This window comes from Pezoporus wallicus, unplaced genomic scaffold (genome assembly GCF_028554395.1).
Source record: "Pezoporus wallicus isolate ANWC-B61680 ecotype Strahan unplaced genomic scaffold, APGP_CSIRO_Pwel_v1 contig_6566, whole genome shotgun sequence".
Classification (NCBI taxonomy): domain Eukaryota; kingdom Metazoa; phylum Chordata; class Aves; order Psittaciformes; family Psittacidae; genus Pezoporus; species Pezoporus wallicus.
Window position 1 is genome coordinate 1,195,973 of NW_026638763.1, and position 14,023 is coordinate 1,209,995.

General features: G+C 40.4%; 1 protein-coding gene across 1 annotated transcript in view; it reads right to left on the minus strand.

The window, feature by feature from the left end:
• Nucleotides 1–14,023, minus strand: part of SPAG16 (sperm associated antigen 16) — a 430,349-nt gene that overhangs the window by 104,170 nt on the left and 312,156 nt on the right. Inside the window, exon 15 of the mRNA XM_057412371.1 lies at nt 10,232–10,358. Coding sequence (XP_057268354.1) covers nt 10,232–10,358 — 127 coding nt within the window. The remainder of the gene's footprint in view (nt 1–10,231; nt 10,359–14,023) is intronic.

Below are 14,023 nucleotides of genomic sequence, written 5' to 3' on the forward strand. Positions count from 1 at the left end.
GGAACCACCCTGGCTTCCAAAACATTTTTTTTTTATACTAGTATATGCAGGCAAGTGAGATGGAAATATTTAGTATGGTATCTACTTGAAAAAGGCTGGCTCTATTAAACGCCTGTCCATCGTCTTGCACTCCAGGGAGGGAAGGATTTCTCTGTAACAAAGATGAAGGGAATATCAATGGGGCTAATCTCTTCAAAGTGCTCAGTGCTCAAAGCAATCGCCTGCAGTAGTACACAGTCCCCACCCTCATTAGCTCAGCAAAGAAAACACAGCCAGAGACAAAATATTAACCTGCAGCTAGGGCAACAAATGTAAAATAAGGGGTTTCTACTTTTTCCACCTGCCTTTTCTTTTCAAAGGACATATATTTCAAACATTTTAAATTATGTGTTTGCTGAAAATAAAGTCATATGTCTTAAGAGCCCCTTTTCTTTCTAGAATATTTAAATATTGTAGAGTTTGTTCATGTTGAAAAATGACACAACAGATATAATGTGTGGCACAACTGTTCTCCTGGTCAACAAAGGGGAAAAAAATCATTGCCAACTTTTTCCCTTTTGAAAAACTGCAACAGTCAGGAAAAAAGGAGAGTGATAGTTTCATACCCCCATGAAACAAGGAGACAAAATGATCCGTCAATCAGCTCATATTTCTGCAAGTTCCTGTCTATCCACCGCCTCCAAATTAGGTCAGGAAAACAAATGTTGAGAACAAGAGGAATGAAATACAGCAGGACTGAAGGGAGAACTGAGAATTATGAGACAAGGCATTGCTGTTGAATAATGTAGTCTTCCAGCACATCCTTTTCCCATGCTGACCATAGGAATAATTAAGGATGGCCAACAAACGTTGTAAGTACTTCTCAGAGAAAGAGGGCTGACATGGACGTGTTACCCATCTAACTTCCAAGACCAAGTAGCATGATCAGGACCAGAAAATAGGTCATGGGGTGTGTAAACCAATTCAGACCACATAGGACTCTCTCCAGGGAGTCCACTGATGGATTCATCGGTTCAAACACCCAGGATGGGCAGGCTACCTAGGGACAAAACATCAATATCGGTGCACTGTCTAAGAGCACACAGTCAGGGCAACAGCATTTGCTTATTGTAAAGCTCTGCCAAAGCGTGGAATTTTAGATTGAAGGAAAAGCACAAAAAACTTTCTACTAGTGTGGGTGAGGTGAACCAGCCCACCACCATTTCCTCTACCCCAGGAATCAGTTGTAAAAATCTTTTGCTTGCATAAAACCAGCTTCATCAGCAAATGGTGGACCAGAAAGTTTATTACATAGAATCATAGAAGGGTTTGGGTTGGAAGGAGCCTTAAGGTTCACCTATTTGCAACCCCCTGCCATGGGCAGGGACACCTTCTGATGCAGAGAGTTGACCAATGTACAGGGGGGTTGTACAGGGGGGTTGTACAAGGCGGTTAGAGGAATTTCCTTGCTTAAACAAAAGTACTGTCTGTTGTAAATGCCTGCTAAGCAGAACAAAGGCACCTGGTCCTATTGATAAGGAAAAGCAGACATTTGATCCTATTGATAAGCAGCTATTGATAAGGAAAAGCAGATGCCTGAATCTACTGCTAAGGGGGAGAGGCAGATGGTTTATGGCTGGGATACCGACCAAACCCTACGGCCATATGTGAAGACTGAAAGGTGAAAAGTGCAAGAAGAGGAAGACTCATTTACTTCATCTTGAAGACCCCTACCCACAGGAGGAAGACTCAGTTACTTCATCTTGAGACCCCTGCCCATGACCAGAGGGGGCACTGCGCAGGTGCAGAGGACCTTTTGGCTCATTATAATACGAAGCGGGGATAGGACATGAATATGTATAGGCGTGTTGCACAACCTTATGAATATATATATAACTTTAGCGAATAAATGTAGAGGGAAACAACACTGAGGTACGCACGACTTTGAGGAATTATCCCCGTGCGTCTCAGCGCTGAATAAAAAGCATACCTACTTTACAACTTTAACGAGTTGTGGAGTCAATCCGCGCATCACTTCCACTACAGCAGGTTGCTCCAAGCCCCATCTAACCTGGCCTTGAACACTATGAGGAATGGGGAAGCCACAGCTTCTCTGAGCAACCTGTGCCAGGGCCTCACCACCCTTAAAGCGATTCCCAGAGATCAAGCAGAAATGTAAATTCAGACAAACACATATCACAAAGGTGTCTTTCATTCTTCCTGTAATCCTTGTCTGATTGTTGATTGATGGTTCCTTGGTCAGGAAAAGTTTTATAAAGGGATACTCAAGTTTGGAGTGACAAGAAAAAGAGAGATGGACAAGATGTGAAGAAGCACCATCGCTTGCAAACTGCCAGTGTAAGGAAAATAACTTCAGCATTTAACTCCATCCCATTTTGGAGAGATAGAAGGAAGGAAGGTTGGTTTTTGTGACTGATTACCACTTGGCTCAGTGTCTGTAGTGTCCCCTGCACTGGCCTGGCGGACGAGACATGCACAAGAACAGTGATCAGACACAGAGCACTGACACAGCACTTAGAGACGAGCTGAAGCCAAGAAAGTGAAGTCAAATTAAAAGTGCTGATCACCAGATAAAGAATGAAGAACTGAGAGATGCAGTGGCTGGATTTGTGCTCATCAAGCAAAACCTGTAGGAATTTGGCTCAGTTGTATTTCCAAGAAACAGAACATGGGAATCCTTATTTTGTATAGGAAAGAGTGTGTAAGGATGCAGTGAAAACACACAGATCTTGCTGTGCTGGACCCATAGCAAAGAAAAGGGTTCTAATGGGACAGATATTAAACAATTCATGATGGGAGAAAGGAAAGGAATAAGTGACGTACAAGACTGTAGCTTATGTGTTATGAATAGACCTGAGAAAAGCCTAAACGAGAAGCCAAGCAGGCAGCAAAATAAGGAAGAACGAGTCTCACTTTTCTAGAGAGAAACATTCCAATGTTTCAAAGGAATAAGAAAGATGTTTCCTAAAACCATGGCTTGATCCCCTTGTTGCCCTGTTAGGTGAAGCTATACCACTGTAGCAAGTCCAAACTGATTAATAACCAGAACTGGGAGTTGTTTTAGATCTGTGTAAAAAAGCAAGTGCCAGGACAAATCCAAAGACTTATACCTGTACCTCTTTCCAGCACCTATAATAAATGCTTGCAGCAATGTAGAGATATTTCAGCTGCTCCAGCCAATGAGCTGGCTTTATTTGGAGCTCAGCTCAGATGCCTCTATACAAATGCCCATAGTATGGGGAACAAACAAGAGGAACTCGAGATGCATGCACATCTACGGGGGTATGATATAATAGGCATAGCAGAAACATGGTGGGATGGCTCCTGTGACTGGAGTGTTGGAATGGAAGGTTACAGGCTATTTAGAAGAGACAGGCCTGGCAGGCGGGGAGGGGGAGTTGCTACTAAGGGGAAATCCTGCCTGACCAATTTGGTGGCCTTCTATGATGGGGCTACAGAACTGATGCACAGGGGTAGAGCAGTTGATCTCATCTACCTGGACTTGTGCAAAGCGTTCGACACTGTCCCGCACGACATCCTTGTCTCTAAATCGGAGAGACATCAATTTGATGGATGGACCACTCGGTGGATAAAGAACTGCCGGGATGGCCACACACAAAGAGTTGTGGTCAATGGCTCAGTATCCGGCTGGAGATGAGTGGCGTCCCTCAGGGATCGGTGTTGGGACCGGTCTTGTTTAACATCTTTGTCTCTGACATGGACAGTGGGATTGAGTGCGCCCTCAGCAAGTTTGCCGATGACACCAAGCTGTGTGGTTCGGTTGATACACTGGAGGGAAGGAATGCCATCCAGAGGGACCTGGACATGCTTGTGAGTTGGGCTGATGTCAACCTCATGAAGTTTAACCATGCCAAGGACAAGGTCCTCCACCTGGGTGGGAGCAATCCCAGGCACAGCTACAGGTTGGGCAGAGAAGAGATTCAGAGCAGCCCTGAGGAAAAGGACTTGGGGGTGTTGGTTGATGAGAAAATGAACATGAGCTGGCTTCAGTGTGCGCTCGCAGCCCAGAAAGCCAACTGTATCCCGGGCTGCATCAAAAGGAGCGTGACCAGCAGGTTGAAGGAGGTGATCCTGCCCCTCTACTCTGCTCTTGTGAGACCTCACCTGGAGTATTGTGTGCAGTTCTGGTGTTCTCAGCATAAAAAGGACATGGATCTGTTGGAACAAGTCCAGAGGAGGCCACAAGGATGATCAGGGGACTGGAGCACCTCCTCTATGAAGACAGGCTGAGAAGTTGGGGCTGTTCAGCCTGGAGAAGAGAAGGCTGCTTGGAGACCTCATAGCAGCCTTCCAGTATCTGAAGGGGGCTTATAGGGATGCTGGGGAGGGACTCTTCATTGGGGATGGTAGTGATAGGACAAGGGGTAACGGGTTAAAACTTAAACAGGGGAAGTTTAGATTGGATATAAGGAAGAAGTTCTTTACTGTAAGGGTGTTGAGGACTGGAATGGGTTGCCCAGGGAGGCTGTGAATGCTCCATCCCTGGCAGTGTTCATGGCCAGGTTGGACAGAGCCTTGGGTGACATGGTTCAGTGTGAGGTGTCCCTGGCCATGGCAGGCGGGTTGGAACTTGATGATCTTAAGGTCCTTTCCAACCCTAACTATTCGATGATTCTATTTCAATCTATCTCTATATCAAGCTCTCTTTGCATATTAGGCATCAATTTGCAGAGTTTACTACAGTCCTGCATGAGTGTCCAACGAATACATGCACAGACACCCAATTAGCTCATGCATGAGGTCCCAATGATCTTATGCATGAATGCCCCACCAGTTCATGCATGTGTGCCCAATCAGTTTAGGCACTGACACCCAATTACACATAAGCCTCCAATTAATTTACATGCAGCCCTGCCAAATGTTTGGTTTAAGCTGAGACTGGGAAACAGGGAAGAAAAGTGTTTACTTAAGCCCTTGTTTCATTCTTTATGTTTTCTTTTTTCTCAATACCCAGAATCAGTAATCAGAAGTTTGCATTAATCAGAAATAACTTAAATCAAGTAAAAATTGCCCAAATTGAGACTTGCCTGTGACAGCATACACATAGTCAGGACTGAGGTAGAGACTTGTTTCAAGCTACTAGGGAAAAAGCACCCTAAGGAATCAATTGATGTTATCAGGTAATCTGCCTCAGAGATTAAAGAACACAGAGCAATAAGGTGTTGTAATGAAAAAAGCTTTTTAGTCAGAAATGGGGGTCATAGGGAAAAACACACATTAATGTCAGCACGCAATTGCACTATATGGACAAAACCAGATGCTGCTAAAAAGATTACTGTGGTAAATTCTGCACTGAAGGATTTTTCTCTCAGCAAGCACAAGTTTAACTGTAAAAAAGAGGGAGATATATAAAAAAGCAAGCTTCAGAAACTGCAAAAAAAGGTAAGATAATGAGTCAAGATCTTGCCCTTCTCTGGTTCTGTTGATTCCTGGAGACAGACCCCTCCTGAGATGGAAGAGGTGCAGGTGCAGACCCTGCTCTCCCTACATCCAGCCGCCAACTGCAAAGTCCACTGTACAGATTCCCAGCAACAGAGAGCTTCTTCCATCCTGGAAATATCCCTCCCCTGCCCTGCAAAGATGAAGCTTTATCTGCTCAGTGCCAGTTGAGCAATATCAATTAACAAAATGTGAACAAAAGAAAGATAAAAAACAGGTATCAGGCACCTCAATATCAGCTTGTCTTTGCAGCCAATATGCCAACCAAAACTGAGGAAATAGAAGACAAAAATAAGTGGGCCCCTCAAAGCAAGATCATACCTCTAAATAAATGAGACTGCCATATAATAAATCAATATTATTTATGTTTTCTTTAAGAAATAGAATATATAATCAACCAGGCACATATGAATTGAAAAATACAATTTATATTTCTGAATTTTCCCCCTTAATTTACAAGGACTATTTCTGTCAGTTCTGTTCTAAGCACAGAAATTGCTATCAGATAAGGAATCTGAAAACTGTAATTCTGGAACTTTATCTGAATACTCAACACCATGAGAAATTCTGACAATCTAAGGTTTAATCTCCATGCCTCCATCCCTCTTGAGGCCTGTCTGAATCTCCCATGGCTTTAATATTATCCGTAATAGCCCAAATAATGCCAAATGCAAATATTGAAATTGCTTCAGCAATATCATCCCAGAAAATCCCATCAATAATTCTGTATTCAGTAAATGATGGGTAATATAAACTAATTCTTTAGACCACTATTTAGCACCAAAACCAGCTCCAGATCCAACAGCAAACAATTGTCACCCATTGGGCTAATGGCTGCCTTAATGATAATGGTCCTGTGTAATGTCATGTGATGTGTAATTAAGCAAATGAAGCTCGCTTTTAGATAGCAACACTGAGCAGTTACCCTGACTCCACGATGGTTAACAGTGGTACCATTTGTTCCACAGTCACTTCCTAAAACACCATGTCTCTTGAACCACCAGAATTCCTGTCCCCTGATATAAACCACTTCTATCACAAGGTAACATTGATCCTGGCATTTCTCAACTTTCACATTAATTTACAACCTCTACATTATTTTAAGATACTTTCCCTCTAAATAAAACAGGTACTTATTGCCCTTTTTGATGTTCAGAGGCATTGTAAGGCTATTTATTCATGCTCTGGCAGAAAAATCACATACCCTTCACACATCTTTAGTGCCAAGATCAAGACTTGGATGGAGGCAGGTTAAGTGATAACACCTCATTGTATCTCCAGATATCAAAATACAGCAGTGTATCTTTCCAAATATTGTTTGCTTTCCCTTGGCCTTATTGTAACTGCTATTGATTTTGCACCTTTCCTGTTGTAGTGGGGTTGGTTTGTTTTGTTTTGTTATGATAATAAATAAATATGCTGTAGCATATAGAATCCTCTACAGCTTCTCTCTTACGCATGCAACATTGTGTTGTGATCAGTTATATTGTTTTCTAAACAGCAAGTGGAAACACAAAAGGTGATGACAAAAAGGTGTTTAAGGGAACACTACACAGGATATAAGCATATGGAAATGCTGGTTAACTTGCATATGAAAAAATAAGTGATTTTTAGTTTAAAAATCAGATACATTGGGGTCTGTCTTGCACAGTGATGACAGTTGGTCCCATCTCTGAGGCCATTCACAGCACACAGAATTCAAAGGACATGTTCATTTGTATTTCTGATATAATATTGAATAATATTCAATAATATTGAATAATATTTCTGTATAATATTGAAGATCACTACTGCAGTGGACTGAGTCCTGGCCAGCTCCAGCCCCAGCTCTCATGGCAAGAGAAAGACCGGGGGAAAGCAGAAAATCCCCATAAAGTGCAATGGTAATTAATCATGTAATTATTTCTCCTCATTCACAAGTATGCCGTATCAGATGTCCACCTGTAAGCTGACCTGAAGAAAAGCTAAGGCAGAGCCTGGCTAAAGATTTATACACAACTTTTTTTCATTAACTTATTTGGGATCTGAGTGTGGCTCTGATAAAATTTTATAGTCAAGCATTCATGCCACAAATAATAGCATTGAGATCACCAGAGTTAGAAAGGACCAGCCCCAGTAATGCCTTCAGAAGAATCCCTGTAATTTACAAACTCACTCTTGATAGTAGCTCTTTGATAAGCAACTCCCATCCAGTGCATATCATATCAACAAAAGATAGTGCCACTTCAAAACAGAAGGTGAGATGTGGTTGTCTACATTACATTTGCAATGCTAATTACCTGAAAACAATACAAAGGAAAACCAAACAAAAATCTTCCATTAGCTGGGAACTTACTATCTCTGACCTCAATCCTGCTTGCTGATACTGCCAAACATTTCATAAACCCCTTCATTATCAGCTATAATTTAAATAATTATGGGGCAGAAGTAAAAGAACTGCTCCACCATGGCTCTCTGATCTGGTAATTAAGCCTACCTGTAAGATGATGAACAACTTCTTTCCAGTCTATGACTATAAATGCCATCAAGTTATTACACTAAGTGGTATAACATCACCATGAGAGCCTGAAGGATACAGATGGAAGTTAAGCCACATTTTGCTAAGGTCAGAAAAATCCACCCAAGCTCCTCCACAGACAGAGGTCCCAAATGAGACAGATGTCCCATGCCCAACAGGCTGTTAGTTAAACACAGGATATATTCTCCCATCCGTATTTATATTTGGAATATTCTGGCTGTTTGACGTATTTCAACATGGTTATTATTTTTAGTTAACTCCACTCAAATGACTGACTGAGTAGTTTAGATTGACCAAATTCATGAATTACTGTTTAGACAAACAATGCAGGAACCTGCTGAATTATCCATCTAGCTCTCTGTTGTTGCAGGCAAGCACATCATTCAGACTTTCTCACTGATGCATCAAGGACTCTTTTAGGATTACTCAGACCATAATGGTTTAGCAAAAAAACAAAACAAAACAAAACAAAAAGCTATGACAACATGGTATCTGCATGAGTTGAACATCCACAAACCCAGGTCCCAGAGATATTCACATCAGACTGGGTCCCACACTGCATTGCAAACAGTACCCAAAGCAGCTGCACCCAAGCAAGGACAGCTTTGCTAAAGAATACCAGATCATTCCTCCCGGATGTGGGGCAGAAAGTCCATTCCTTCCAGCCACTCATTAAGTAAATTAAATACTGCTCTATAACAAATAGATATTAATATGCTTGTATTTGTACAAGGTACCTATTCAGAATAGATACAGCCTGTTCATTTGGTAAGTGGATGGTGCCCTCCATCCCTGGCTAGGTGCTGTATGCACTATCAACAACAGGAATTGCAATAGTCTCTTCTAGCTAGATCTTTTTCTGTTGTTAGTTAGGTGTGATTGCATCCTGTTGCATTAAGCCTCACAGAATCACAGAATGGTTAGGTTTGGAAGGGACCTTAAATTCTGATCATCCATCCCAATTTGATATCTCTGTTGTGTGGTTATTCCTGCAGAGAATATTTTGAATTTTATCCAAATGATGGAAAAATTTGCCCCTTTAGATCACCTGAAGCTGATAATCTACTGGAGAGTTCCCATCTGGCTACAAATCTTGCTACAGCATTTTTCAGGGATGTGATTCCTTTGCAAATGACCCAAAATTATACTCCAGAAACAAAAATGCAAAACTTCTTCAAATCCTCCTGAACAAAAAATGAGCTCTTATTCCAAATTACACACAGAAAAAGAATAGTGGTTAAATTTGTCAAAAATGGACAGTGTCAATGCAATTTTTTCCCCTTGGAAATGAAAACATCTTATGTAATGGTACAGCAGAAAAATCTGTGAAATCACTATAGAAGTAATATAGAATGTGATGGCAAAGTTTTCTGCCAAGTGATTTAGTATATTGGTATTATGCATTTCACAGTATGTGGGTCATTATGACAAAATATCATACAACTATTTTTGTCTAATTATTCCTGAATTATATCTCACGTTCTATTGAAGCATTACATTTTATCCACATAACATATAATGCAAATATGTATCTATTTTTCAATATACCTATATACATGACATTATACATTATTATATCACATCTTACTGTACTACCTTTGAGTAAGAACGATTTCCTAAGCAAGGATCTAACTCTGTGCTGCAACATGAATGGTTGTCCATGCTTTGGAATTGCAGATTAATATTGGTTTTAAAACAAAACATATAGTTTACAGCAGTCCCTCTTCAAATGAAAATGCATGTTCACTCACAATATTGCTGACATGGTAAAACAGGCTTGATGATGAAAAAGAACTGGTTAATTCAATTCTTTGTGCATAGTAAGCAGTCCTGTCAATACAATGAAGTTCTGAGGCAATTATAAGAGGATTTCAGAAGATTGGTTATGAAATGCAACTACAGAATTTGCAAGTAAAAGAACAAACAGTAATGGAGAATAAACATCACTAGAATGCAGGTAATGTGGCTATGTTTTTTAACTCCAGTGATTAATTCTGCATTTTATGAAGTACTTTTGTAATAAATTGCACTTTTTGTTACTGCACATTTTTCATTTCATATGGATCATTAGTCCAATTTGCCAAGCTAGTCCATTGAAAACAAGGGTATTGACCACTGGCATAATTGGGCAGCTCTTCTTGAAAATGAGCACATCTATGCTGTTTCACACAAACTATCTGGTTTCAGAACCACAAAATATTTCAAAATATTTCAAAATAAACCACATCTGAGGACGAGAAAATAGAATCCTACCGGTGTGATCAAAGACGGCCTGGTTGGCTGGATGTGGGCCTGCATCTACAGATAAAAGAGGGACTGACTTCCGAATGTCCCAGAGCTTCATCATACCAGAGGAGTCGCAGGAAGCAATCAAATCACCCTGTCAATGTTGGGAACAAAATAAAGGCATCATTTTTGTACTTCTGCAAAAAAGAAAGAGTATCACACAGTGTTATTGTATGTGAGGTTGTCACAGCCACTTAACAACTATGGGGACTTGAACAGCAACAATACAGTATGACTTTTAAAGAGAACAGTTCAGGAGAAACTGTAAGAAAAAAGAGAAAAGAGGTTATTTTGAATTCTGATACCAGTGTCCCCTAAGAACATGGCTTGTGATTACACATTTTTTCTCTCACAGAGACACAGGAATGACCCTTTAGCTCTGATTTTTAACTTGTCTACTCATTCTTTCAGTGTGAAGCATAACATTAGAGAATAACAGACACTCTATCATTCATTAACAGCTATGCTAAGGACAATCTCACTCATTTCAGTGAGTCAGAAACATGCAGGGACTACCTATGCAAGGAAAGACAGCAGGAGCATGTCCCCCATGCCTCTCTTCAATATTAATTTAAAAAAAACGTCAACAACTAAAACAGTGGCAGAAGTATTTTGAATATGTAGCATATGAACAAACGGAAAAATCCAACAAGGCAGGGCAAAGAATGCCCAAATTTTACTTTGTTTAGTCAATTCCCGCCACCATAACAGAAAGAAACCCCTAGCTACTCATGCAGAAACATTTGCTTTTCATTTTAACCTCCTAAATGAAGATTTAAAATCCCCAAACCAGCTCAGCTGGTTTGCACCCAGAGTTATCAAAGTCAATATATTTTCCAATTTATGCAAGAGTGTAAGATTAGATTAAGATACACTGTTTTGAAGGAGAAGCACAATGGTATGGAACAGGTAGAACACAGGTCAGATGCTGCATCCATGGTGTTTTTATATTCAGTTAATTGTTGTGTTTTTCAAATAAATAATACCTGCAAGAAAATATGTGGTGTTATCTAGCAAATAGAGGAATTAAGATCTGAAAATATCCATTGACTTCTCAAGTAGAAAGTAATGGCCTGTGAAACGCTATCATGGTATAAATATAATGAAATCTTCAGGTTCATTTGGAGGAGATCTGAGATGTCAAAACTCCATTCTAGCTTGTTACAGGGAGTAATACAGAGTAACACCAAGAATCAAAGTAATCATTGCTTGGAGAATTTAGCCAGCAATGTGCAAGCTCTCAGCACCTGCTGCTTTGCAGAAGAGCTCAGTAACCATAACTACATTCCCCCTCAGCATTGTGATGCTGAGCATTGAGGAAAGGCTATTTATTTAACTGCCTCACCAACTGTACCCACCTAATTCTTTTTAATTTCATTTGGTTCCTTTCATAAAGTTTAGCCTATACAAACAAGGTTAAGCATGCCGGATGGGAAACAAATGACAAAAAAACCCAAATACAATAGCTACACTTGAAATTGTTGTATGGCTTAAACTCCATCTCAATAAAGCAAATTTTGAATGGGGAAAAAAAAAAACAACAAACAACCAAAACCAAAGCAACATCCTGGATATAAGACCAGAAAGGCATCAAATCCAGTCTCCTACTCTTACAATCAGTGCTTTCCTACGTCTGCCACAAAAAAAGTACCGAATCCCGGATTAGTGGAGATCCTCTATCCAGCCTCCACTGCTGATCAAGAACCTGCCTTTCCTTGCATTTATAAACTTTTCAGCCCATAAGCATAAACCAGAAGTTTAAAAGCACTTTTTCACATGCATACTATATCCTTTAGGTTAAATACAAGGGGTGTTTTTGCAGAAATACTCCTCCCTTCTTCCCTGTCCATGATGCATTCCACTTACAGTATTACTCATATGCCCCATGGACCATATTTTCCAGGCTAAACAGCTGAAGCTCTTTCTTCTCTTCATCCCACCCTTTTCATACAGTATGGAATCCAGATTGACTATGAATGTACCCACCCCTGATCTTTATAAAGCAACTCTTGCAAAACTGATGATCAGTTTTGGAAGCCCTGACTTTCAGAGAGCTTAAAGATGCTTATCTCAGCTAAGCAGAGGTTTCGGTAAAGCTGGCACACAGCAGCAACTACAAAGGAGGAGGATGGGACACAAGATCAAATGTGCTGTCTCCTTTCTATCATTATGTATCACATCAGTAAATGGAAGAAGAACTGAGTATGCTCATGTCAAAAGATGCCTCCATTCCTCACTCAGCTTCTGGACCAGCTCTCCACACCTCACCATCCTCTCTCCACACCTCACTTTCTTCTGCAAAGATTATGTCCATCACTATCAATATTCCACTTAGGAAATCACTAGTATCCCTTATACCTGTTATTTCATAACTTTTAATATGACTTTGAAATATTCTTGCATTTTACTCCCAATTTGTTTCCTATCCATAGAGGCATTTTAGTAAAATATACCTTTTATTTGGGGGTGGGGGTGGTGGTTTGGTTTTGTTTTAGAAGACGCCTGTCTTCAAACTTTTTTTGTATGTGTCCGATATGCTTCAATTTAATAAATGCTCCTTAATTACACCTTTGGTAACTAAGCAATTTTGAACTAGATCAATGGACAGCCTGTCTGAATAAGACTGCATATAACCCACTCAGCGTAGTTATAGAAGACACTCTAGTGTGTGCTCTATGTCTGCTCATCAACAGTCATGCCCATGGACTTTCAGTATGACATTCTTCTCTTAAGTAACAGCAAGGTCTGGCTAATAGATCATAGTAGCATCAAGAGTGCTTCATTGTAACAGATACTATGCAAACATTGATCAGACAGTCCCTGATGCAAAGTACAACTGTAGAGCTCTTTGACCTTCCCACTGGTCCTGACTGAAGGATCGTTACTAGCTGCATAATTATGAGGAAAACAACCTGATCTACTTCTATTACAGGTTCTTCCTTCCCTTAATTCATTTTGCTACCATAAAAGAAGATACATACCCCATCCTCTTTCAATCTTGCTATCCTATTCTCTGCCATATTTTCCCCCTTTCTACTAGAGATCCCTAAGAATCACAAGGGGTAAACAAACCTTCCCTTCCCAGGAATTTATGTGATCAGATTATTAATATATACCAGACACACTGAACCATTCTACCTTGTTACTTAAGCTCTCTTTCACAAGGTGATTTGTGCACAAAATCAGAAAGGATAAGCCCCACCCCAAACCTTTGCAGATGCCATTTGAACTGAAGCAGTGGTGGAGAAACGTGGTCTGGGAGCACCATCCCACTGCTAGCTGCTGTGGAAACAAGTGAGCGAAGATGGTCCAGCTCTAAAGAGATGACCATCTTCTTAGCAGCAAGATTAACCAGTTCTTGCTGTCAATAGTCTGCAGACTTTTTATAAATATCTTGCAGGTATAAACATATAGCGCATAAAATGCAACACCCAGTAGCATATCTTGCCAGATTCCAATGGAAAGGCAGCAGACTTCATCTGCAGACAGAAATTAGAAAACATAGGGTTCTGATGGTAACACATCAACACATGCAAACAGGTATTCTATCAGCCTCAGCATACCACAGACATATTATTAAATGCATTAATTATTACTGATAACTAGGCAGCTGCTAAGCTAGAAACACTCCAAAACGACTTTGTTGATTAGCCAGCTTTTATGTATCACCACTTCTTCTTTTGATGTCATGTGCCTGCTCTAAATCAAGTGAACTGGAGACATGGGGTAATAGGCAGAAATAAACCAGGAAGGCAATCA